Source organism: Zophobas morio, unplaced genomic scaffold (assembly GCF_036711695.1).
Source record: "Zophobas morio isolate AGI-343-1 ecotype UQ-CSIRO unplaced genomic scaffold, CSIRO_AGI_Zmor_V1 ptg000041l, whole genome shotgun sequence".
In the NCBI taxonomy this organism is placed as follows: Eukaryota; Metazoa; Arthropoda; class Insecta; order Coleoptera; family Tenebrionidae; genus Zophobas; species Zophobas morio.
The window spans coordinates 1492998-1516241 of record NW_026972146.1 but is presented as its reverse complement, the minus strand read 5'-3'; the positions used below and the strand labels follow the sequence as shown (position 1 = coordinate 1516241).

Here is a 23244-nt window from a genome sequence, read left to right as displayed (position 1 = left end):
AAAGTTGGAAATCGAAAAACGGAAAAATTTAAAAATGGAAACTCGAAGAGTTCCAATTCGAAAAATGGATGAAACGAAATATGGACAACTATAAAAACTTGGAACATCAAAAAACAGAAAAACGTAAAAATGAACAAAGTAAAAAACCAAAACGAAAAACTGCAATTGAAAATTTTGCGAAATGAAAAATTGAGGAATTAAAAAAATCGAAAACTTGAGAAAAATGGCAAGATCTAAGATGAAACAAAAATTTAAACGATAAGTTGAAAAAATTACATTTGAAAAAATAAAAAAATTTAAAAACCAAAAACTTAAAAGTAAAGAAAATTAAAATTTAAAATATCGAAAAATTGAAAATCGAAAAAAATTTTAAATGAAAACTCGTAAAATTGAAGAAACAAAAAAAATAAATTTCAAATCGAAAAGTTCAAGAAACGAAAAAGTAAAAAAACAAAAAAATTCAAACAAACATTGAAAACTTGGGAAATTGCTAAATCTAAAAAAGAAGTGAAGATTCAAAAATTCAAAAAATTTGAATAGAAAAATTGAAGTGATAAGTTGAGAGAATTAAAAAAAAAAAAAAAAAATATATAAAACCCAAAAATTGAAAAAATAAAGAAAATAAATACTCAAAGCGAAAATATGGAGATTAAATAATTGAAGAATGAAAATTTAAAATACCGAAAAATTGAAAACTCGTAAAATTGCAAGTCGAAAAATTTGTGCAATGAAAAACTAAAGAATCAAACAATTGAAGAATTAACAAAAATCGAAAACTTGAGAAACTGTAAATCCAAGTTGAAAAAATTGGATTTGAAAAAGTAAAAAATTATAAAATCCAGAAATCGAATAAATACAAAATGTGAAAAAAACCGAAACAAAATAGTGAAGAACATCTAAAAGTTTGAAAATCGAAAAAATTTAAAAATGAACACTAAAATTTTGTCATTTTGTTTTAATATATGCAGACTTCTTTTCGCAACATGAAACTTAAAACATGGAAATCAAGGATAAGTTTACAAATCGACCTTTTCGCTTCAGGACGCCTTACCGTGGCTTGAAGTGTCCCAGCTCGCCGTACCTCCTCGAGTTGGCGAAGTGCGTCTGGGCCGTCGGCGTGCCGCACCAGCTGCGGCGCTTGTTGTCGACCAGGCCCGCCGGCGGCGTCGCCGTCACCGGGCTCAGACACAGACTGCCCCTCGTCCGCGGCAGCCCCGTGTTGTTATTGGGGCTCCGCAGGCCGTTATCCAGGATGCTTTCCGGCAGCATGACGGGACCTACATGTTACGTGACGCAAAAGGGGGCGGCGTCACGTCCTCACATCACTCACGCCGTCTGCCGCCTGCGATATGATAAAGGGATGCCAATGCGTTGTTGTGCTGCACTTGAGCGATACACCCGGAACAGATTAAAGGGGGTGGGATCGGGGATTATTGACGTTTGCTATCATTTGTTGTAAGTGTGCAAGCTGTTGATGGGTAGATAAGGGCGAGGGGTGATGGATGGGCCGCGGCGATAACGGGACGAAAATATTAAAAAGATCGTTTGGGTTGGGCGCAGTGTTGCCAAAATCGAAAAAAACCGGTTCGACAAATGGCTTTTCATTTTTATTGTATAGTTAAGTAAAATAATTAAAACACCCATTTACGGACCCCGACACAAGTTGGCTTTTGTTTTTTTAGGAATAATATAAGGCCCGCCCACCCACCCTATCTCAATTGTGATGATTTTTTTATTCGTCGTGAGCCAATTGCAAAATTCTTATTTCTCTACAAAAATAAGCATGTAAGAGATCTTTTTGGATATTGTGTTGTTCAAAGAGCATTATGTATATTAAGTACAAATTAAAGCTAGATTGAGATCGACAAGAATGAGTTTTATTTTTTACTTAATATAGTAGTTATTTCTCGCAGAAAAATAAGAATTTTTGCAGTTAAGCTCCGCCCACTTGGCTCACGACGAATAAAAAAAATCATCACAATTGAGATAGGGTGGGTGGGCGGGGCTTATATTTTGCCTTTTTTTCTTAATGTCCGTAGTCATCTTTTCACAACTTAAAACATGTTTAAAATGATAAATTTTTGTAGGGAAATATGGATTTTGCAATTACGCTCCGCCTCTCGGTCTGACAACGAATGAAAACTGTTGAGGTCGGGGCAGGTATAAAATCCTTATTTCTCTACAAGAAATTATAATGTAAGACAAGAGTTTAGAGACTCGACGAAATCTATAAAACTAGGAAGTCTATATCCTAGAAATCTTAGAATAAATGGAAACTTTAAAAAGTCTACGGAGTTTGGAGGGCCATCAGATCATAAATAATAACCTAAAGCATCTAGAAATCATAGACAGAATCTACAGAATTTAAAGATTTCAGAGAGTCTAGATTCTAGGACTCTTGGAGAAAGTGGTGACTTTAAAGAACTTAGATGGCCAAGATAATTTAAAAAGTTGAGATTCTAGAAAGAATTTAAGAATCTACGAAGTTTAAAGGGTTTCCAAAGCATGAAGAATCTAGAGCAACTAGAAAATTTAAGTCGTATAAAGTCGAAAGATTTTGGGGAGTCTATAGCGGGCTAGAAGTCCAGAAAATCTATAAAATGTGACAAGTCTAGATTCTAGCGATCTTAGAGAAAATGGGGACTTTCGAGAACCTAGAGGGTCTAGGTAATTTAGAAAAAGTCTTCAGTACAGCTTAGAGAGGCTAGAGAATTTAAATCTTCTATAACCACAAATACTTTACAGAGCCTACAGTAGCTAGAGAGTCTAGATAATCTATAAAATCAACAAGTCTAAATTCTAGAGATCCTAGAGAAACTCGGAAAATTTAGATAATTTATGGAGAGAATTTAAAGTACAGAGGTTAGAGGGTCTCCAAAGTATAGATAATATAGAGGATCTAGAAACTATAGATAGCTTAGAGAATGTAGAGAACTTAAATCGTCTAGAGTCTTAAAGAGTTAGCTAGAGAGTCCACAAAATCTATAAATCCCAAAAGTCTAGATCCTAGAAATCTTGGACAAAATGGAAACTTCAAAAAGTCTGCAGAGTTTAGAGAATTTCCAGAGCCTGGAGAATCTATAGTATCTAGAAAATTTACATCGCCCAGAGTCGAAAGACTTTGAAAAGTTTACAGTAAGTTAGAGAGCCCAGAAAATTTATCAAATCTGGTAAGTCTAGATTCTACAGATGTTTGAGAAAATGGGGACTTTAGAAAATCTAGAAGATCTAGAAACCATAGACAGCTTAGAGAATGCAGAGAACTTAAATCGTCTAGGGTCTAAGGAGTTTAGAAAGCCTACTATAGCTTAAGAATCCAAAAAATCTATAAAACTAAAAAGGCTAGATTCTAGAAATCTTAGAAAAAAATAGAAACTTTAGAAAGTCTACGGAGTTTAGAGAACTTCCAGAGCCTGGAGAATCTAAAGTATCTAGAAAATTTAAATCGTCCAGCGACTAAAGACTTTGAAGAATTTATAGAAAGTTAGAGAGTCCAGAAAATCTATAAAATCTTGTAAGTCTAGATTCTAGAGACCTCAGAAAAAACAGGGACTTTAGATGATCTAGAAGATCAACGAACAATTTACGGCTTTGAAAATCTAAAGAGAATTCAGAGTACGGAGTTTGGAGGGTCTCCAGAGATAGAGAATATAGAGAATCTAGAACCTATAAACAGCTTAAAGAATGTAGAGTACTTAAATCGTCTAGGGTCTAAAAAGGTATCTTGAGAATCCAAAAAATCTATAAAACTAAAGTCTAAATTCTAGAAATTTTAGAAAAATGAAGACTTTAGAAAGTCTACGGAGTTTATAGGAATTTCAGAGTCTATAGAATTTAAAGTATCTAGAAAATTTAAATCGTCCAGCGATCAAAGACTGAAGAATTTGTAGTAAGTTAGAGAGCCCAGAAAATCTATAAAATCTTGTAAGTCTAGATTCTAGAGATCTCAGAGAAAATGGGGACTTTGGATAATTTAGAAGATCAACGAACAATTTACGGATTTGAAAATCTAAAGAGTAATCAGAGTACTGAGTTTAGAGGGTCTCCAGAACATAGAGAACATAGAGGATCTAGAAGCTATAAACAGCTTAGAGAATGTAGAGAACTTAAATCGTCTAGGGTCTAAAGAGGTAGCTTGAGAATCCAAAAAATCTATAAAACTAAAAAGTCTAAATTCTAGAAATTTTAGAAAAATGAAGACTTTAGAAAATCTACGGAGTTTAGAGGAATTTCAGAGTCTGGAGAATCTAAAGTATCTAGAAAATTTAAATCGTCCAGCGACTAAAGACTTTGAAGAATTTCTAGAAAGTTAGAGAGCCCAGAAAATCTATAAAATCTGGTAAGTCTAGATTCTAGAGATCTCAGAGAAAATGGGGACTTTGGATAATTTAGAAGATCAACGAACAATTTACGGATTTGAAAATCTAAAGAGAAATCAGAGTACGGAGTTTAGAGGGTCTCCAGAGCATAGAGAACATAGAGAATCTAGAAGCTATAAACAGTTTAGAGAATGTAGAGAACTTAAATCGTCTAGGGTCTAAAGAGGTAGCTTCAGAATCCAAAAAATCTATAAAACTAAAAAGTCTATATTCTAGAAATTTTAGAAAAATGGAGACTTTAGAAAGTCTACGGAGTTTAGAGGAATTTCAGAGTGTGGAGAATTTAAAGTATCTAGAAAATTTAAATCGTCCAGCGACCAAAGATCTTGACGAATTTCTAGTAAGTTAGAGAGCCCAGAAAATCTATAAAATCTGGTAAGTCTAGATTCTAGAGATCTCAAAGAAAATGGGGACTTTGGATAATTTAGAAGATCAATGAACAATTTACGGATTTGAAAATCTAAAGAGAAATCAGAGTACGGAGTTTAGAGGGTCTCCAGAGCATAGAGAACATAGAGAATCTAGAAGCTATAAACAGCTTAGAGAATGTAGAGAACTTAAATCGTCTAGGGTCTAAAGAGGTAGCTTGAGAATCCAAAAAATCTATAAAACTAAAAAGTCTAAATTCTAGAAATTTTAGAAAAATGAAGACTTTAGAAAATCTACGGAGTTTAGAGGAATTTCAGAGTCTGGAGAATCTAAAGTATCTAGAAAATTTAAATCGTCCAGCGATCAAAGAGTTTGAAGAATTTCTAGTAATTTAGAGAGCCCAGAAAATCTATAAAATCTGGTAAGTCTTGATTCTAGAGATCTCAGAGAAAATGGGGACTTTGGATAATTTAGAAAATCTACGAATAATTTACGGATTTGAAAATCTAAAGAGAATTCAGAGTACGGAGTTTAGAGGGTCTCCAAAGCAAAGAGACTATAGAGAATCTAGAAGCTATAAACAACTTAGAGAATATAGAGAACTTAAATCGTCTTGGTTCTAAAGAGGTAGCTTGAGAATACAAAAATCTATAAAACTAAAAAGTCTAGATTCTAAAAATTTTAGGAAAATGAAACTTTATAAAGTCTACGGAGTTTAGAGGATTTCCAGAGCAGGGAGAATCTAAAGTATCTAGAAAATCGATAAAATATGCTTAGTCTAGATTTTAGAGGTCTTAGAGAAAATGGGGACTTTAGCAAATCTAGAAGGTCAACACAATTTCGGAATTAGAAAATCTAAAAAGAATCTAGAGCACGGAGTTTAGAGGGTCTCCAGAGCATAGAGAACATAGAGGATCTAGAAACTAAGACAGCTTAGAGAATGTTTAGAAAGCCTACTGTAGCTAGAGAGTCAACAAAATCTATAAAACTAAAAAGTCTAGATTCTAGAAACCTTAGAAAAAATGTTTTTGAGTATCGTGTTGTTCAATAAATAATAATAAAAAAAAATAAGGATTTTGCAATTAAGCCCCGCCCTCTTGGTTCACGACGAATATAAAAATCATCACAATTGAGATAGGGTGGGTGGGCGGGGCTTATATTTTGCTTTTTTTTTAATACGTATTAATCATTTCACAACAAGAAACTTAAAACATGTTTAAAATGGTAAACTTTTGTAGGAAAATATGGATTTTGCAATTACGCTCCGCCCCTCGGTCTGACAACGAATGAAAACTAGATCATTGTTGAGGTCAAGACAGGTATGGGTGGGGCTTAATCAAGTGATGAATGTTTCATTCGTTGCCAGACTGAGAAGTGAAGCATCACTGCAAAATTCATATTTCCCCCAAAAATTACCATTTTGAACTTGTTTTAAATTTTTGTTGTGAACAGATGACTATGTATATTAAGAAAATAAGCAAAATATAAGCCCCGCCCACCCACCCTGTCTCAATTGTGATGATTTTTTATTGGTTGTGAGCCAAGAGGGCGGAGTTTAACTGCAAAAACCTTATTTCTCTACAAGAAATTACCATTAAAGACATGTTTTTGAGCATCGGGTTGTTCAGAAAACACTATGTACATTAAGTAAAAAGTAAAGCTAGATTGAGATCGAGATGGAGGGGGGTGGCTTATCTTATGCTTTTCTTTTTTACTTAATACATATATTTATTTCTCGCAGAAAAATAACAATTTTGCAATTAAGCTCCGCCCTCCCCCCGCTTACTATGAGTAAAGAAATCACCACGATTGAGATAGGGTGGGTGGGCGGGGCTTATATTTTACCCTGTTTTCTTGAAATACATATAATCATCTTGTCACAACAAGAAAGTTTAAAATGGTAAATTTTTGGGAAATATGGATTTTGCAATTATGCTCCGCCCTTCAGTCTGACAACGAATGAAAACTTCATCACTCTTGAGGTGGGGGAAGGTATAAAATCCTTATTTCTCTACAAGAAATTACCATGTAAGATATGCTTTTGAGTATCGTGTTGTTCAAAGAATAATAATAAAAAAGTAAGGATTTTGCAAATAAGCTCCGCCCTCTTGACTTACGATGAATATAAAAAATCATCACAATTGAGATAGGGTGGGTGGGCGGGGCTTACACATATTTTGCCCTTAATACACGTAGCCATCTTTTCACAACAAAAATTAAAAACATGTATAAAATGGTAAAGTTCTGTAGGAAAATACGAATTTTGCAATTATGCTCCGCCCCTCAGTCTGACAACAAATGAAAACTTCATCACTGTTGAGGTGGGGAAGGTATAAAATCCTTATTTCTCTACAAGAAATTACCATGTAAGATATGTTGTTGAGTATCGTGTTGTTCTAAGAATAATAATTATAAAAAAAATAAGAATTTTGCAATTAAGCTCCACACTCTTGGCTCACGACGAATATAAAAATCATCACAATTGAGATAGGGTGGGTGGGCGGGGCATATACATATTTTACCCTTAATATACGTAGTCATCTTTTCGCAAAAAAATTTAAAACTTGTTTAAAATGGTAAATTTTTGTAGGGGAATACGAATTTTGTAACTATGCTTCGCCCCTTGGTCTGGCGACTTCTAAAAAATTCATCATGAGATTAAGCCTGCCCCGACCTCAATAGTGATGAAGTTTTGATTCGTTGTCAGACATAGGGGCGGAGCCTAATTGCAAAACCCATATTTCTTGACAAAAAATTATCATTTCAAACATATTTTAAGTTTCTTGTTGTGAAAAAATAACTACTTATTTAAAAAAATATATATAAGCCCCGCCCACCCACCCTAACGCAGTTGTGATGATTGATAATTGCAAAATCCTTATTTCTATGAATCTGTTGGACAATAAATCATTTATTTATTTATTTATTTATTTATTGATTAAAGCTATATGAAATCGAGATGGATGGGGCGAGGGGGATTTTTTGTCAGCTCTTTAATCATTACAAGGGTTAGTTCATTGTTTGCAAAATCGAAAAAATCGGTTCGTCGACTCGGCAAATAAAGGTCAGAGGAGGATCATGACCCTGCCTGAAACTTTAAAATGCGAAGCAACCAGCTCGATTTTCCCGTGTTTATTCAAAACAGCGAAAGCGAATTTAATTGGGCAGAATTTGCTGCTTGTAGAATTTTTCTCAAAGATAATAAAGTCGCTTTAATTATTCCTCCCTGCTTCCTCTTGTCGTGGAGATAAAATTCTCGATCGTTAATTCGACAGTTTCGCTGCAATTCGGCCGAGGAGAAGCCGTAACTTTTTATTAGATTGTTATTCTTTAACGATTCCTCTTGTCTCGGCGTTTCCGCGGGATTTTTCGGCGGGTGTGGAGTGGCGGCGGCGTTCTGTGACGAAACGTCATTAGAACAACGGTTCGAGCAATTAATTTTACGTGCACATTCTCAGTTAATATCGAAGTTTGAACTGTTGCATTAATGGGAAAGTTTATTAATCTGTAGCAGAGTTGCTGTAATTACGACGGCACACCGACGGTGGCTCGAGTTAATAACGGCAGACTTAACGTCCTGCTGGCGTTGCCAAGACAGAGATATCGAATTTTAGTCATACACGCGACGGATTCTAATTTGTTATTTTTCGTACTCGGGAAAACATGCATTCGCAAGTCCAAGGATGTAAAAATGATAAGCGCCCCTTATTTCAATAACTCAAGGTGGGCGTCAACGTGCCCGGAGCAGATCCCATCCTTTATCCCGACTTCCCGCCAAAGAACCCTAATTGTGGAGATTCTTGAAGAAACCGATCAATGCCTCCGTCAACTCTTAAACGTGTTCATGTCCTGCGCCAGCACGACTTCCGCCTAGAACACAACCACACGTCTCTTTTCGCCCGGAATTTTGCTTTGTCGAGTGCGAAGAATAGTGAAAGTCGGCATCGATCCGCATTAAAAATGGAAACATTAACCCGCAACTAGCGCAAATGTTTACACGAAATTTTCACATGATGCTGATTTTTCCCATCAACCGCGAGCCGAATGAAAACAAATCGTGGCGCAACGCACCCAAAGAATGGAATGTCGCTGATGGAGCTAAATTAGAATTAATTGTGTGAGAAGGCGATGTCTTTGTTTGCTGCAAAAACATGCAGCCCATTTATACCAGGGGGTCAAATTAATTATTTTGACGGGTACTTATGGGTTACGTGAGCTGCTTGACGACGAACGGAGAGAAGGGAATTCGGGAAAACTCAATTAGCGGAGTAAAAGTTTATGCAACAGGAGGCGGACTGGAGAGAGATTAAAGAAAGTGTTACGAGGAAAAAGATAGCAGCGGATGAGTAAACATGGAGTTTTTGTGTAGAAGGCTGGGGGAGTTTGGCGATTTGTAAAGTGCGGAAATGCAGGTTTGTTCATGTTTGTACATGACGTCATTTTTAAAGTGTAATGTAATCTATATACTTAATAGTGATAATACACGTTCTTAACTAAATATTTGCGAAATTATATTGCAATATTTTAAACAATTTAGTGGCATAAATAAAGCAGTATAATTGCAGTGTAAATACGGTTTAACCTTATCAAACGAACATGACAACATGAGAACGTTTCATAATGAAATGCACACATATTAATCGGTTTATCGATGTACCTAAGCTTTACGACAGTTTTGAGGTTGATTACGAAATATAAAATCGTAGAAATAATATTTGTTTAAATTTCATTATCCATTATTTAATAATACACTCCTATTTTTAAACTTACGAAAACTGGTTGTCCCAAAAACGAAATCGAAATCGATTGTTTGGGTTTTTTTGTGTTAAAAGTACAAAGAGTACAAGTAAAAGAAGGGTTTTAGTTTGAAATTTTCGGGCAACACCGCATCGAAACTCAAAAATAAGATAACAGGACAACACAAAAATATATAGCGTGTTTATTTAAAAACAAAACCTTTAAAGGGTTGAAAATATTTTTTCTTATGTAGCTCAAAACGCTGTAGAACCTCGTATCGAGGGTGCACTTAGTGACTCACCCTGTATATATTTTTAGAAGTTAATTAGATCAGCTCGATTGTGCGTTGTTGAGGAGAATTCGAAAAGAACGCTTAAAGGATTACCAGAACGGAACTTTAAATGTTTGGTTCAAGGGATTTTTTAACCATTTTTTTCGATTTTTTTATATTTCGATTTTTCAGTTTTGACTGTGAAATTTTTCAATTACTCGATTTTCTAATTAATTATTGTTAGATTTCTTCAATTATTTATAATTTTTTTAATTTTTCAATTACATTTTTTAAATTCTCGCTTTTTAATTTTTCAATTTTTCGATTTGCCAATTTCAGAATTTTTCGATTTTGTCAATGTTTGGATTTTAGAATTTTTCATGTTTTCGATTTTTCGGTTTTTCAATTTTTATCTGAAATTTCGTTTCCTCAATTTTTGGCAAAAATTGCAAGTCGAAAAATTGAGGAAACGATACTTTGAAAAAATCGGAAAATTGTAAAATCGATTTCGAGAATTTGAGTTAAAAATTAAAAAAACTGAAGAATTCAAAACATGAAAAATACTAATATCGAAAACTTTTTCTAAATTCTTTTTTTTAAATTTTGTTGAGTTTTCAGTTTTATAATTGTTTCATTTTACGGTTTTTTATTTTTTCCGAATTCATTTTGTAATTTTTAATTTTTCGATTTTTCAATTCTTCATTTTTTCAATTTTTCGACTTTTAAATCTTACAGTTTTGCAATTTTAGACATATATATTTTTCAATTTCTTGTTTCTCGATTTTCGATTTTTCTAGTTTCCAATTTAAAATTTTTCAATTTCTTGTTTTTAATTTTTACTTTTTTGAGTTTCACGTTTTATACTGTTTCCATTTTGCGGTTTTTATTTTTCCCATATTCGTTTTGCATTTTTTCGTTTTTACAGTTCTTTTCACTTTATCGCTTTTAGTTTCCTGAATTTTAATTTTTTGATTTTTTATTTCTACAGTTTTTCGATTTAGGTACGATTTTTCTAGTTTACAATTTCAAATTTTTCAATTGCTCGTTTTTAATTTTTACTTTTAAGTTTTCCATTTTATAATTGTTTCATCTTCAGGTTTTTTTATTTTTTTTTTTTTCTATATGCAATTTTCCATTTTTACAATTTTTTGATTTAATTAATTTTTTTCACTTTATCGATTTTTATTTTCTCGATATTTTTGGTTTTTCATTTCATTTCTTCGATTTTTCGAGGTTTTAATTCTAGAATTTTTCAATTTTTAAATATTTCAATTTTTTATTTCTCGATTTTCGATTTTTCGTTTCTTCAGTTATTTACATTTTTTTTTTACAATTTTTTGATTATTTTATTTTCACGTTATCGGTTTTTAATTTTTTGATTTTTCATTTCAATTTTTCTAGTTTTCAATTTTTATTTTTTTGAGTTTTCCATTTTATAATTGTTCCATTTTTTGTTTTTTTTTCTATATTCATTTTGTAATTTTTCATTTATACAATTTTTCCATTTTTGTTTTCATTTTTTCGATTTTTGGTTTCCCTACTTTCAATTTTTTAATTTTTCATTTTTCCGACTTTTAAATCTTACAATTTTGCAATTTTAGAGCTAAATTTTTCAACTGTTTGTATCACGATTTTCGATTTTTTTTGTTTTCAATTTAAAATTTTTCAGTTTCTGTTTTTAATTTTTACTTTTTTTCATTTTTTTCCATATTCATTTTGCACTTTTTGTTTTTACAATTTTTTGATATGTTATACATTTTTTTACTTTATCGATTTTTAGTTTCCCATATATTAAATTTTTTGATTTTTTACTTCTTCAATTTGCGATTGTTTGATCTTACAATTTTGCAACTTTAAATATTTCCATTTTCGATTTGCAATTTTTCTAGCTTACAATTTAAAATTTGCTCGTTTTTAATTTTTACTTTATTGAGTTTTCCATTTTATAATTGTTCCATCTTCAACTTTTTTATTTTTTCCCATATTCAGTTTGCAGTTTTACATTTTTACAATTTTTTGATATTTTCAATTGATTTTTTTTACTTTCTGGATTTGTAGTTTCCCGACTTTTAATTTTTTGATTTTCCATTTCTTCAATTCTTGGATTTTTCGACTTTTTAATCTTACAATTTTGCAATTTTTAAATATTTCAATTTTTTGTTTCTCGATTTTCGATTTTTCCTTTTTTCAATTATTCAATTTGTAATTTCTCTAATTTTGAATTTAAAATTTTTCAATTTCTCGTTTTCAATTTTTACCTTTATTCAGTTTTCCGTTTTATACTTATTCCATTTTGGGGTTTTGTTTTTATATTCATTTTGCACTTTTTCATTTTTACAATTTTTCGATATTTTATTTACTTTTTTTAATTTTTTAGTATTTTGGTTTCTCGACTTTCGATTTTTTTGATTTTTAATTTTTTCAATTTTCCGACTTTTAAATCTTACAATTTTGCCATTTTGGACCTAAATTTTTCAATTTTTTTAATCACGATTTTCGATTTTTCTTGTTTTCAATTTAAAATTTTACAGTTTCTGTTTTTAATTTTTACTTTTATGAGTTTTCCGTTTTATACTTACTTATTCCATTTTGCGGTTTTTCATTTTTTCCATTTTCATTTTGCACTTTTTCGTTTTTACAATTTTTTGATATGTTATACAAAATTCTTTTACTTTATCGATTTTTAGTTTCCCATACATTAAATTTTTTGATTTTTTACTTCTTCAATTTTCGATTGTTTGATCTTAAAATTTTGCAATTTTTCTAGTTTACAATTTAAAATTTGCTCGTTTTTAATTTTTACTTTTTTGAGTTTTCCATTTTATGTTTGTTCCATCTTCAGCTTTTTTATTTTTTTCCATATTCAGATTGGAGTTTTCCATTTTTACAATTTTTTGATATTTCAATTGATTTTTTTTATTTTTTGGTTTTGTAGCTTCCCGACTTTTAATTTTTTGATTTTCCATTTCTTCAATTCTTTAATTTTTCGACTTTTTAATCTTACATGTTTTGCAATTTTTAAATATTTCAATTTTTCGTTTCTGGATTTTCGATTTTTCCTTTTTTCAATTATTCAATTTGTAATTTCTCTAGTTTTGAATTTAAAATTTTTCAATTTCTCGTTTTCAATGTTTACCTTTATTCAGTTCTCCGTTTTATACTTATTCCATTTTGGGATTTTGTTTTTATATTCATTTTGCACTTTTTCATTTTTACAATTTTTCGATATTTTATTTTAACTTTTTGATTTTTCATTTCTTCAATTTTTCGACTTTTAGACCTTACAATTTTGGAATTTTGGACACGAATTTTTCAATTCTTTTTCGATTTTTCGAGCGAGGAAAGTTCTGTCAAAACAACTTTCGACCAATTTTGTAACTTTGGAATTCTTCTATTTTTCAAATTTTCAATTATATTAGATTTTTGAATTTTGTAGTTTTTCAATTCCTCACTTTCAATATTTCAATTTTTTTGTTTTGATTTCTAAGTTATTCCATTTTCCGATTTCTTACATTTATAATTATTTTGCAATTTTTAGACATTATTTTTTTTATTTTTAGCTTTTAATTTTAATTATTTTATTTGTTGTACTGCACAAGAGCGAGCGAAGTTACGTCGAAATAACCTTAGACCAAATTTTTAACTTTGGAATTTTTTCATTTTTTGTACTTTTCTTTTCTTCAACGTTTCAACTAATTTTTTAATTTTTTAATTTTTAGGATTTTCAATTTTCTTTTCCAATTTTTCGCTTTTTTTCAATTCCGTCTCTTCAATTTTTCGAGTTGCGATTTTTCTAGTATTCAATTTCTCGTTTAAGCCTTCGAGTTTTCCAATTTTATAATTATCCCATTTTTTAATGTTTTAGATATTTATTTAGCAACTTTTCGTTGTTGCAATTTTTTTATAGTTTATCCTTCGACTTCCTTCACTTTTTCGATTTTCAGTTCCTCGATAGGCTGATTTTTCATCCCTTCCAGAGAACTGATGACGTCACAACAAACTTTTGCTAAGTACGTCCTATTTAAAATTCAAAATTGTACAACAAACTTTCACAAAATTTTTCAAAGTAGATTTCATTTGAAAAACACTTTAATTTTATATACTTGTACATAGGATGTCTCAAAAAATGAATGAATTTGATTGATTTACTGTTGTTATTAGTGTCACATTGTAGATACATTTGTCCCCACTAAAACGTCAATTATATCATCACAAATATGATTAGGAAAATTTCAACAAAAATACTAATAACCCCAATAATTCATAATAATTTCCGCGATTTGTTTATTTATTTTTGTAGCAGCCCGGCTCCACCCGGCTCTGAAAATTAGGAAAATTCCTTAATAAAAAATCAATTCGCCCCCTCGCAATTTTCACGTCCACACATAAATTTCATCGCCGGCTAGGGAAACCGCGCTCGATACACCACTTTTGTTGTTTTAACTCTCTCCTGAATTTTTCAGCAATCGCCTAAACTCGCCATTTTCGCTGCTTTACAACTCCTCGCCAATAAAACGTTTTCTTTGCTGTTTTCCTACGCACTAACCATAAAGGGGAATTCCCAACAAAAGCCATAACCATTAACGACGAACCAAATCCAGGAAGATAATCCCGATCTGTACCACAAGCAAAAACGATTAAAATTCCACATTCGGCTAACTCCGACATCCATCATCCCAACCGGATATCCAGAGACTGCGGCAGGAAATAGATACCTTTGCGGCTTTTCACGGTTGTTCACATGCTTTCCTCCATTATTACGAATACATTTAATTAGAGAGCGCAGCTTTTCCGGGCCTTTCCTCACCGTATGAAATAATGTAACGTTAACAAACCTAACGGACCATGAAAGATGGTGCATGATTGGATCTTTTGAAGTACCGAATAAATCAAACAACCCCCGGGGCATAAAATATACATGATGGGTGGCAGCCTCAAAGCTCCGTTTCAAAGAGAGCTTCGGCATGTATTGAATTTGCCGATACGCGAACACAAAAATAAATTCGAGCTTGTTACTACTGACTCACACTTTATTCGAGTCGGGTTGATGGTCACAGTGAAGCCAGTTAATTTTTTTGATTTTTTTTTTTTGTAACCAGATCTCGACTGGAATTCTCTCGGCTTCGACAACCGTCACGTTTTTTCACATTACTTTTACTTTTGATATTTAGTGCGAACGAAGGTCGCCACCAATTGCGCTGCATTTATAATTTTGTGAAGAAAACGCGCTGCCATTGTTGTTGGCTACTAGTAAAAGTGGCATAATTAACCCACTTCGGGCGGTAAAACCGAGTGGGTTAGCGAAAATGAGTTTTAGCTCCCAAATAAGGCGAATTTTAATTAAATCGAAAAGGAAAAAAGCGGTTAGATAAGTTCGACTTTACATAATTGGTGGCGTTATCTAACAGGTGCGTCAGTGACACTTTATTAATAGCGATCTTATTTGGAGACTTTCTTCGTGCCACTTTGGGAGCGACAATCGGGTTTGTGTTGGTGATGGGATTTTACTGGTGAAATCTGAAGTAACGAGGTGCCAGCGATTTTGAAAATTGGAGAGATTTCATTGCGCGAATTAGTGTCGAGAACACAAAGCGCTGGAAAAGCATCAATTAGGTTTAATGTTATGCGGCATGGTTTTGTTGGTTTGTGACTTAATTGACTACAGGTAGAGGGCCGTTAGGTTGATTAATTCATATTGGAATTTGTTATGCTAAATTGAGCATCTGTGTGCATTGGACGGATGTTGTTGACAACATTTGCATCTAGTTTTACACTTTTTCGTTTCCTGTTCGACTGCTTTGAGGAAGTTGCTGTGTTAGGGACGAAAAAATTACATTTGCTAGTAAAAATATCGCCGGATTAATGACTATTTACAAACACTGCTACCAGTCGAGGTTACATGTAATGTAAAAGGCTGCGACTCGACTTTTACGTGACTATTTTGAGGAACAAGCTATGTAGATTTAATAGATAATCAAGGTAAAATTATGAAAATTAGAAAAAAAAAATTCCACTATTAACATTTTTTAAGGACGCTAACTAAACAATTTTAATTGAATTAACCCCGTTTTGGTTACTAAATTTTGTGAAAAAGTAAGTCTTCCGTCTATTTAATCTTTGTTTTTGTCTTATTATCTCTAGGAAAAATTTGATGCCGTCATCTCAAAATTTTGCTAAGTAAATACTATTTACATTTTATAAAATACAATGCTTTTATAATCCGCCCGTATTTTTTACTTTCGATGTCATAAATTTTGTACATTTTACAAATTTCGTAAATAAATCAATAAAAAATCTAAAACAGCAGAATTACTACAAAATTTTTCTAAACTTTTCTCGCCCTGCAGTATAATTATAAAAATACAAAAAATTGGTCGAAACTTAAGTCGACAGAACTTTCCTCGCTTCTGAAGTACAGCCCAAAAAATGCTGCTTCTCTAAAAAAATATAAAATTTGATTTTGCGGAATTTAATATTCTTAAAAAAAAGGCAGTCTGGTTTCAAATTCGTAAAAAAAGACATTTGGGGCCATCGAGAAGCTTTTACATTTTTAAAAGAGGCAGTTTCTTGTAGATAAATAAATAAATAAATGATTTATTGGCCAACAGACACACAGAAATAAGGATTTTGCAAATAAGCTCCGCCCTCTTGGCTCACGACGAATAAAAAAATCATCACAAATGCGATAGGGTGGGTGGGCGGGGTTTTTACAACAAGCAACTTAAAATACATTTGAAATGATAAATTTTTGTCGAGAAATATGGGTTTTGCAATTACGCTCCGCCCCTCGGTCTGACAACGAATGAAAACTTCGTCACTAGTGAGGTCGGGGCAGTTGTGGGTGGGCTTAATCTCGTGATGAATTTTTTAGACGTTGCCAGACCAAGGGGCGAAGCATAATTGCAAAATTCGTATTTCTCTACAAAAAATTACCATTTTACACGTTTTAAATGTTTGTTGTGAAAAGGTGATTAGGTTTATTAAGTGCAAAATATGTATAAATCCCGCCCACCCACCCTATCTCAATTGTGATGATTTTTATATTCGTCGTGAGTCAGAAGGGCGTAACTTAACTGCAAAATTGTTATTTTTTTATTATTATTCTTATCCAACACGATACTCAAAAACATGTCCTTCATTGTAATTTTGTGTAGAGACATAAGAATTTTGCAATTAAGCTACGCCCTCTTGGCTCACGACGAATAAAAAAATCATCACAATTGAGATAGGGTGGGTGGGCGGGGCTAATATTTTGTCTTTTTCTCTTAATCTTCATAGTCATCTTTCACAACAAAATTTAAAACATGTTTAAAATGGTAAATTTTTGTAGGGAAATATAGATTTTGAGTGACGCTTCACTCCTCGGTCTGTCAACGAATGAAAAATTCATCATTAAACTAAGCCCCACCCACACCTGCCCCGAACTCAATAGCGGCGAAATTTTCATTCGTTGTCAAACTGGGGGGCGGAGCATAATTGCAAAATTCGTAGTTCCTACAAATATTTACCATTTTAAACATGTTTTACATTTTTGTTGTGAAAAGATGACTACGTATATTAAGGGCAAAATAAGTATAGGCCCCACCCACCCACCCTATCTCAATTGTGATGATTTTTATATTCGTCGTGAGTCAAGAAGGCGGAGCTTAACTGCAAAATCCTTATTTTTACTTCCCGAGCGTAAGCAAAGGAAGTATTGTAATCGAGTCCGTCGGCCGACTCTCTACTTTTACGTTTTCTCGATATTTCATGACCCCTAGAAGACGAAGAAATAGGTCTCCCATTTCCGTCTGTCTGTCCGTCTGTCCGTCTGTCCGTCTGTCCGTCCGTCTGTCCGTCTGTCCGTCCGTCTGTCCGTCCGTCTGTCCGTCTGTTGTCCCGGATTTTTATTAGACAGATAATCTCCGAAAGTACTCGACCGATTGTTGTGAAATTTTGTACTTATATTAAGAATATCATGTAGATGGTAAAACGCTAACCAAAATTTGTCTAATCATCCCCACCACTAATGCGATGACGTCACTTCAAAATTGTACATAGTAAATGGGTTTTCAATTGTATAAAATAACATAGTCCTACACATGTAGTTTACAACTCCGAATCGACTTTTCACCCGAAACGTCCAGATTTTTGGAAAAAAAATCAAAATTATAAAACAACATTTTGAAATTTAATTTTTAATCTGCTAACCAGAATGCTTTGAAATGTTGCAGATGTTTTAAGGCTATAAAGAGCATCATAAATCTTTAGTCAAAAAATATTTGCTTATCCCCTCCAAAAACTTGATGACGTCAGCTCAAAAGTTTGTGGAATAAATCATATCTAAAATGTACAAAATATGATGAGTCTGTACTTGTGATCTATCACTCCATTCATATTTTTTGGATTTGCATATACAGGGTGACTCAAAAAAATTAATGAATGCGTAAATTTATTTTACTGACTTACTCAGAAACTACAAAACCGAATGCTTTGAAATCTTGCAGATGTTTTAAGGTTCTAAAGAGCATAATAAATGTTTAGTCAAAATATATTTGCTTATCCCCTTCAAAAAATTGATGACGTCAGCTCGAAAGTTTGCCGAATAAATCCTATCTAAACTGTAAAAATATGATGAGTCTGTACTTGTAATTTATCACTCCATTCATATTTTTTGGATTTGCATATACAGGGTGACTCAAAAAAATTAATGAATGCGTAAATATATTTTATTGATTTAATCAGGAACTACAAAACCGAATGCTCTGAAATCTTGCAGATGTTTTAAGGTCATAAAGAGCATAATAAATGTCTAGTCAAAATATATTTGCTTATCCCCTCCAAAAACTTGATGACGTCAGCTCGAAAGTTTGCCGAATAAATCATATCTAAAATGTACAAAATATGGTGAGTCTGTACTTGTCATTTATCACTCCATTTATATTTTTTGGATTTGCATATACAGAGTGACTCAAAAAAATTAATGAATGCGTAAATATATTTTATTGATTTAATCAGGAACTACAAAACCGAATTCTTTGAAATCCACTGCGAAAAAAAAACATAATAGGCATGCAGTCGTCACGTTTCCGACAGCGAGGGAAGTACTGTCTAAACTCTTTAGACCAATTTTTTATTATTATTCTTATCCAACACGATACTCAAAAACATGTCTTACATGGTAATTTCTTGTAGAGAAACTTAAGAATTCTGCAATTAAGCTACGCCCTCTTGGCTCACGACGAATAAAAAAATCATTACAATTGAGATAGGGTGGGTGGGCGGGGCTTATAATTTGCCCATTTTTCTTAATTTCCGCAGCCATCTTTTCACAACAAAAATTTAAAACATGTTTAAAACGGTAAATTTTTGTAGGGAAATATAGATTTTTCAGTGACGCTTCACTCCTCGGCCTGGAAACGAATGAAAAATTCATCATTAACCTAAGCCCCACCCACACCTGCCCCGAACTCAATGGCGGCGAAATTTTCATTCGTTGCCAGACCGAGGGGCGGAGCGTAATTGCAAAATTCGTAGTACCCTACAAAAATTTACCATTTTAAACATGTTTTAAATTTTTGTTGTGAAAAGATGACCAAGTATATTAAGTGCAAAATATGTATAAGCCCCGCCCACCCACCCTATCTCAATTGTGATGAATTTTATATTCGTCGTGAGCCAATAGGGCGGAGCTTAATTGCAAAATCCTTATTTTTTTATTATTATTCTTATCCAACATGATACTCAAAAACATGTCTTACATGGTAATTTCTTGTAGAGAAACTTAAGAATTCTGCAATTAAACTACGCCCTCTTGGCTCACGACGAATAAAAAAATCACCGCAATTGCGATAGGGTGGGTGGGCGTTACTTATATTTTGGCTTTCTTTTCTTAATCTTCGTAGTCATCTTTCACAACAAAATTTAAAACATGTTTAAAATGATAAATTTTTGTAGGGAAATATAGATTTTTCAGTGACGCTTCACTCCTCGGCCTGGAAACGAATGAAAAATTCATCATTAGACTAAGCCCCACCCACCTGCCCCGACCTTAATAGCGATGAAATTTTCATTCGTTGCCAGATTGGGGGGCGGAGCATAATTGCAAAATTCGTAATTCCTACAAAAATTTACCATTTTAAACATGTTTTACATTTTTGTCGTGAAAAGATGACTACGTATATTAAGGGCAAAATAAGTATAAGCCCCGCCCACCCACCCTATCTCAATTGTAATGATTTTTATATTCGTCGTGAGTCAAGAGGGCGGAGCTTAACTGCAAAATCCTTATTTTTTTAATTATTATTCTTATCCAACACGACACTCAAAAACATGTCTTACATGGTAATTTCTTGTAGAGAAGTAAGAATTTTGCAATTAAGCTACGCCCTCTCGGCACACGACGAATAAAAAAATCACCACAATTGAGATAGGGTGGGTGGGCGGGGCTTATATTTTGCCCTTTTTTCTTAATCTCCGCAGCCATTATTTCATAACAAAAATTTAAAACATGTTTAAAATGGTAAATTTTTGTAGGGAAATATAGATTTTTCAGTGACGCTTCACTCCTCGGCCTGGAAACGAATGAAAAATTTATCATTAAACTAAGCCCCACCCACACCTGCCCCGAACTCAATAGTGGTGAAATTTTCATTCGTTGCCAGACTGGGGGGCGGAGCATAATTGCAAAATTCGTAGTTCCCTACAAAAATTTACCATTTTAAACATGTTTTAAATTTTTGTTGTGAGAAGATGACTACGTATATTAAGGAAAAAGGAAACATATAAGCCCCGCCCACCCACCCTATCTCAATTGTGATGATTTTTATATTCGTCGTGAGTCAAGAGGGCGGAGCTTAACTGCAAAATTCTTATTTCTTTTATTATTATTCTTATCCAACACGATACTCAAAAATATGTCTTACAGGGTAATTTCTTGTAGAGAAATAAAAATTTTGCAATTAAGGTTCGCCCTCTTGGCTCACGACGAATAAAAAAATCATCACAATTGGGATAGGGTGGGTGGGCGGGGCTTATATTTTGCCCATTTTCTTAATCTCCGCAGCCATCTTTTCACAACAAAAATTTAAAACATGTTTAAAATGGTAAATTTTTGTAGGGAAATATAGATTTTGCAGTGACGCTTCCCTCCTCGATCTGGCAACGAATGAAACATTCATCATTAAACTAAGCCCCACCCACACCTGCCCCGAACTCAATAGTGGTGAAATTTTCATTCGTTGCCAGACTGGGGGGCGGAGCATAATTGCAAAATTCCTAGTTCCTACAAAAATTTATCATTCTAAACATGTTTTAAATTTTTGTTGTGAGAAGATGACTACGTGTATTAGGTGCAAAATTAGTATAAGCCCCGCCCACCCACCCTATCTCAATGGTAATGATTTTTATATTCGTCGTGAGCCAAGAGGGCGAAGCTTAACTGCAAAATGCTTATTTTTTTTATTATTATTCTTATCCAACATGACACTCAAAAACATGTCTTACATGGTAATTTCTTGTTAAAAAATTAGAATTATGCAATTAAGCTTCGCCCTCTTGGCTCATGACGAATGAAAAAATCATCACAATTGAGATAGGGTGGGTGGGCGGGACTTATATTTTGCCTTTTTTTTTCTTAATCTCCGCAGTCATCTGACCCGACCTGAATAGCGATGAAATTTTCATTTGTTGTTAGACTGAGGGGCGGAGCATAATTGCAAAATCCATATTTCCGAAAAATTTACTATTTTTTTCGTGTTTTAAGTTTCTTGTTGTGAAAAGATGATTATATGTATTTGAAGAAAATAAGATAAAATATAAGCCCCGCCCGGCCACTCTAACTCAATCGTGATGATTAATTTACACATCGTAAGCAGAGGGAGGGCGAAATAAATAAATAAATGATTTATTGTCCAACAGACACACAGAAATAAGGATTTTGCAATTAAGCTCCGCCCTCTTGGCTCACTACGAATAAAAAAATCATCAGAAATGAGATAGGGTGGGTGGGCGGGGCTTATATTTTACCTTTTTTTCTTAAAATACGTAGCCATCTTTTGACAACAAAAATTTAAAACATGTTGGTACCCCCAAGAAGGTTTCACATTCTTAAAAAAAGACACTTGGGACTTTAAGTTAACCAATTATTATTATTGTTAGATAATTAGCCAAATTTTGGGTAGCATTCAACCATCTACAAGACATTTCTAATATATGTAGTATGTACATACAAAATTTGACAACAATCGGTCCAGCAGTTTCGGAGATTATGTGTCTAATAAAAATGGATACAGACAGACAGACACACACACAAACGGACAGACAGACGGAAACGGGAGGCTATTTTTTTCGTCCAGTCATGAAAATTGACAAGAATAATGACAGGCCAAAAATATCATGAACAGAATTATTTAATAAAATAAGTATATAAAAACCGGTTTAACCTAAATATGTAGATTGAAAAATTCACGTATTCAGATTTATTCCGTAATTTTGGAATGATTCATTCTCTGAAAAGTTTAAGGTTAAACACCAGTGCAGACAGTGAAAGTTCCATATAGAGAAAAAACCAATTAAAAATACAAACAAGAAAAAAGATTACAAGAGTTAGAAAGAGAAATTGAAGAATTCCTTATAACACTCAGAGTCACGTAAGAAGCGCAAAAAGTAAGAGATTAAAAACAGCAAAAGGAAAAAACCAATTAAAATTAATAGGAACTTGAATACATCTAGATGTGAATTATGCAGATAAGCTGCTAAAAGAATAATCATAGGTGCATGCTCTTAGTAAATATGGGAACGCAACTACCATAAAATCGTCAAGTAACCATGGCTAGATTATAATTTTACGCAATTTATTTACAAATCGCAGCACGAAACAATGACAATGAATTTTTAAAAAAATGTTCTTTCAAATGATAAGTAAGTAGTTATAAATCAAAAATAATACCTAGACATAAACTGCAACTTTATATGAAGCCAGTATACACTGAAATATAATACAGGCGTCCTATAATTATGCGTCAATCTGCCGACTGGTAGCAGAACATGAAAAACAGCTGTTTTTTCTTAGGTTTATGGTCATATCAAGTTTTTTAGATCCTCTTCTCGCTTATAAATTTTTTAATTAAAATTTAAAATAGATTCTATGATTAGAAGTGCGGAAAAAAGGCCTCCAAGTGTGCAGTTTTTGTGATCGAACAGACTTACGATCTCGAATTTCAAAAAATTTATAACCTCCGCTGGCAGTCTTAGTTTCGAAATTGAGTATGTCAGATTTACACATTTTACTACATATTTACATTAAAATAGCTGAAAGATCAAATTTATTTTTTTTTATAATTCAAACAAAAGAAAAATTATCAGCTGTCATCTTCCCAGCAATTAAATTCCTCATAAAAATATTTGCCAATCATAAAATTCTTACCCAACGTTTTTTCCAAGCAAACCCGCCTTCAAACCAAACAAAAATAAACAGTAAACCTTCGGTTCTAAAAAGTAAAAGTCATC

General features: G+C 32.9%; 1 protein-coding gene across 7 annotated transcripts in view; it reads right to left on the bottom strand.

The window, feature by feature from the left end:
* Positions 1 to 23244, bottom strand: part of Spri (sprint) — a 183378-nt gene that overhangs the window by 23357 nt on the left and 136777 nt on the right. The window contains exon 2 of one of the 7 annotated variants that reach the window (XM_064071480.1): positions 1052 to 1342. The exons of the other annotated variants lie outside the window; for them this stretch is intronic. Within the exon in view, the coding sequence (XP_063927550.1) occupies positions 1052 to 1269 (218 nt within the window). The 5' untranslated portion in view covers positions 1270 to 1342. The remainder of the gene's footprint in view (positions 1 to 1051; positions 1343 to 23244) is intronic. 7 annotated transcript variants of the gene reach the window in all.